The sequence below is a fragment of the Saprolegnia parasitica genome (genome assembly GCF_000151545.1).
Source record: "Saprolegnia parasitica CBS 223.65 unplaced genomic scaffold supercont2.105, whole genome shotgun sequence".
In the NCBI taxonomy this organism is placed as follows: Eukaryota; Oomycota; class Saprolegniomycetes; order Saprolegniales; family Saprolegniaceae; genus Saprolegnia; species Saprolegnia parasitica.
Window position 1 is genome coordinate 113,668 of NW_012156499.1, and position 3,699 is coordinate 117,366.

General features: G+C 57.0%; 1 protein-coding gene across 1 annotated transcript in view; it reads left to right on the forward strand.

Moving 5' to 3' along the window:
* Window positions 1-2,281: 2,281 nt before the first annotated feature.
* SPRG_20963 (hypothetical protein) overlaps window positions 2,282-3,699 on the forward strand; it is a gene marked incomplete at both ends in the record, with an annotated part of 2,182 nt that continues 764 nt past the window's right edge. The window contains one exon of the mRNA XM_012352722.1: window positions 2,282-3,606. Within this exon, the coding sequence (XP_012208112.1) occupies window positions 2,282-3,606 (1,325 nt within the window). The remainder of the gene's footprint in view (window positions 3,607-3,699) is intronic.

The window sequence follows — 3,699 nt, forward strand, 5'->3', positions numbered from 1 at the left end:
GAAAGACGCGATCGTTCCTGAACTCGGCGGACGTTGAGCCAGACGCAGACGCGGAGCACGGGCCAGAGAGTATACGGAACGCGGCTTGGTGCATATTGAACGCCGTCTTGGGCGTCGAGTAGAGGTAACCTAAGAGCGTTGTCGGAGGTGGTGCACTAGACTTGGCGAGCTGCTACATGTAATAGCCCATCGACATTCTAGATGCATTGTACGGGAGGAGCAGCGCACACACCAGAGACCGAGTACGGCGTGTGCCTGAACACAAACGCGAGTGGCTTTTTGTATCGTTGCGCGGGTTACCAGCGAGATGCGTGATTTCATTGGCTCTCAATCGCGTTACCATCGAGATGCGTGATTTCATTGGCTTTTATTGCGTTGAAGTCCGCGTTCGCTCTGTGCCTGGCCGTGTAAACGCGGGTGCCGCCATATCGTGCTGAGCCAACGTGGAGGCAAAACATCGCAGTGGTCGCTCCTGATTGGGTGATGCGGAGAAAAGACGCGCATGTGATTGGCTCGATTCCAATCGCGTCGTCCCGCCACCATGTTGAGGCTTACTACGTTACCGTGGAAACGGATAACTACAGCACGGTCTTTCCGGTTGGGATTCCCGCTGCCCTGCCGAACAAATCGCCGCGCCGCTTCCGCTCCCAGAGTTTCATTTTTCAATTCGCTTTTGAACCACTCATATCCAACCATGGCATCTCGCTCACTCGCAACCAGCAGTCGTCGCCACCTCCACCTCAAATACTCGGACGAATGCGTCAAGGCCCGCACCGAAAAGGTCCTCAAGAGTATGCTCTCGCAGCTCAACCAACTCGACGCGGATACGACAAACGCCCAGTTGCTACAGAAGGCGCTGCGCTACCGCAACCGAACGCGCGACCTGCAAACCAGCGACGGCGGTGACGTTGGTGCTCGCTTTGGCATCTATTGGCACAAAACTGTGGACACGGCACAAGCCGAGTCGATCGCATAGAACATTATTTTTACTTTTGAGTGCACTTGGCATTCATTCAGCTCTTCTAACTGCGCCTGGAAGTACCACGTACGGGCACATATCGGGTGCTTGTGCTGGGCCTTGTGTTGCCGCACAATTTTTACCTGGTGGGCTGCACTTCTGATGGACACATGCGTCCGACATGCTTGAAGTTACCGTGCATCAAATCGTCCATCGCTGCAACATAGTGCGTGTGCATAAACGTGCATTTTTGTTTCCTCGGTACGTCGCGGGTCATGCACGCCGATTGGCTCGACAATTTCGGCATGGAGGTATTTATATCTCGTTGTGTGCCACCAATGTGCATAGAATCGACGCCGAACGGCGCATGCGCTGCTGCTGATATGTACACGGACGGCTCGTGAGCCACGCATTCAAGCCGACGTCTGCCCTCAACACGTTTGTGGCGCGTAGGGCGCTTTTGGCACCGAGGGGAACGCTCGAGCAGACTGCCCGAGCCAATAGTAGCGACCTCGTCCTGTCCTTTGGTATCACGTGGCAAAGACTAGAACGCCAAGCGAGCCCGATAGCCGTAGTAACTCTTCCACCTAGCAACTTGGTGCAAATTCATCTCAAAGTGCAATGGGCTCCATGACTTGAAGCCAGCGGCTATCGGCGCCTGCTCGAGACGCCCTCGGCCTTTTACGACGGCCCCGTCGAAGGGGTTGCGACCCGACGCGAAGCGGACGGCATCTTGGTGGACCGCGCCGAGCTCGTGCGCGACGACTTTATCCGAGAGATTGGCTATCACTGGGCCAAGAAGGGCGTGGTGAAGAACTGACTACACTTTTAAGCCGAAATCAAGTGATAGACTAACGTATACTGAACGATCTAAATATGGTTTTGGAGGAGAGGATGCTCCCACGATTTATTACAGTAGTTGATGGCTGTCACAGCGCGGTGAAGGCTTTCACAACCTCGTCAACCATGGAGAGTTTGTCGCTGGATTGTTGCAGATTGTAGCATGTGTCGATGACGCAAGCCTGCAACCAATGATTGGATCTTCCGTCCGGTGGACGTGGGCTGCCATAGATGTCAAGCAATCGTTATTGTGCGTTTGCTCTGAAGCGTTGGTCTATTGTACAATCAGCACTGTCATATTTGTTTGTGAGTGATGGTTACTTGCGATCTGGCCAATCAAGACTCGGCACGTGCTCCTCTGGCGGGGTTTTACCATCACTCTCACTTACATGCGGCAATAAACCAGCGACACAACCGGCGGACGTCGATGCCAAGTACCCAGAATCCTATTTACACCGCACCTGCGACATCAGCAACTAGACAATGAGCTGCTCATCGATCCAGCACGAGAGCGTCAAGCGCCGCCACGCCAGCGGCGCCAAGAAACCAGATCTCTCGCCTCGCTCCTCGCTCAACGACAACACCAAGCCCATCAAGCCGAAGAAAAAGGCGCCCGTAGCGACGTCGCCTGCAGCAGAAAAGAAGTCGATGCGCACAGCGACGGACGTCATTCACCGCATTCTTTGGGACGATAGCATCACGCAAACCGAGGTCATTGTCGGGTACCTCGATCGCTTTGTTGGCACGGTCGAGCGCAACTTTGCAGCGTTCAATTGGGCCGACATTGCGACCTTGTCGCAGACCGAGACGGCGATCCCGCAGCACCGGATCCAGTACTTTAAATGGCGCGACGAGATCATTTGGGACAAGCGCGTGCGCCTCGACCGCGTCTTTGGCTCGTCTGGCCACGACGTGATTGCGTTCTCGCCGTCAACGGCCGCCCCTGCACCGTTGTCTGCCGTCGCCGCCGAGAGACCAGCCAATGTCACGTTCCACGCCAACACGGATCGCCCAAACACCTTTTTGTGCTTTCGCATCACGGACACCGCCGTTGTCGACACCTGCAAGCACGCCCAAGCCGCGATCGTTCGCGGCGACCCGCGACTAGCACCGTCGGCAGCGGCGGCACTCGCACCGGCGCGCTTCCACTGTACGCTTGTACGACTGCGCCTCCACTCCCTCAACGTTGTGCAGCGACGCAAGTCCTGGTTTGGTGAACGGAGGTTGCCGATCGCCAAGCGCGTTTTAGCCGAGTGCCAGGGTTTACTGCACTCTCTCTGCGCATCCAGCATTCGCATTCACGGCGTCAGTGCTTTTGGCAACCGCGTCGTCTACGCCAAAATGGCGCCGCACGACGGTCTCATGACCCTCGTGGCGACGCTGAAGGCGCGGTTCGCGGCTGCTGGCCTCTCGGTCGTTGGCAGCTACGACGTGTACCAGCCACACCTACAACTCTTCAAGCTGGCGAAGGACCATTGCCGTCTAGGCACCAAGATCAACGCCCGTTCGTATGCTGCGTACGCTTCGCACGACTTTGGGTCGCATTCCATCACGAGCATGCACCTCTGCGGACTAGACGACAGCCGCCACATCGCACCCGACGGGTTTTACCCGCGGCTAGCCCCACCCGTAGACAACGTGGCGCCAAAACGGATCGCCAAGTCGTCAACGACGTATGCGCTCAAGTCCCCTGCTGTCACGTCCGTGCACGTGTTTGATTTTGACTTGACGCTTGTGCGCGCCCCGGTGCGCCACCACGGCGAGTCGGTCTTGACGCCGGCCGAAGTCGCATCCATCGGGCCCGACTGGTACAAGTCGCCCATGAGCTTGCACCCGCGGCAGAAGCTGTTGCCGCTGCCCGCGCTCTCGCACATGAAGGACGTGCTCGGTGCAACGACGTC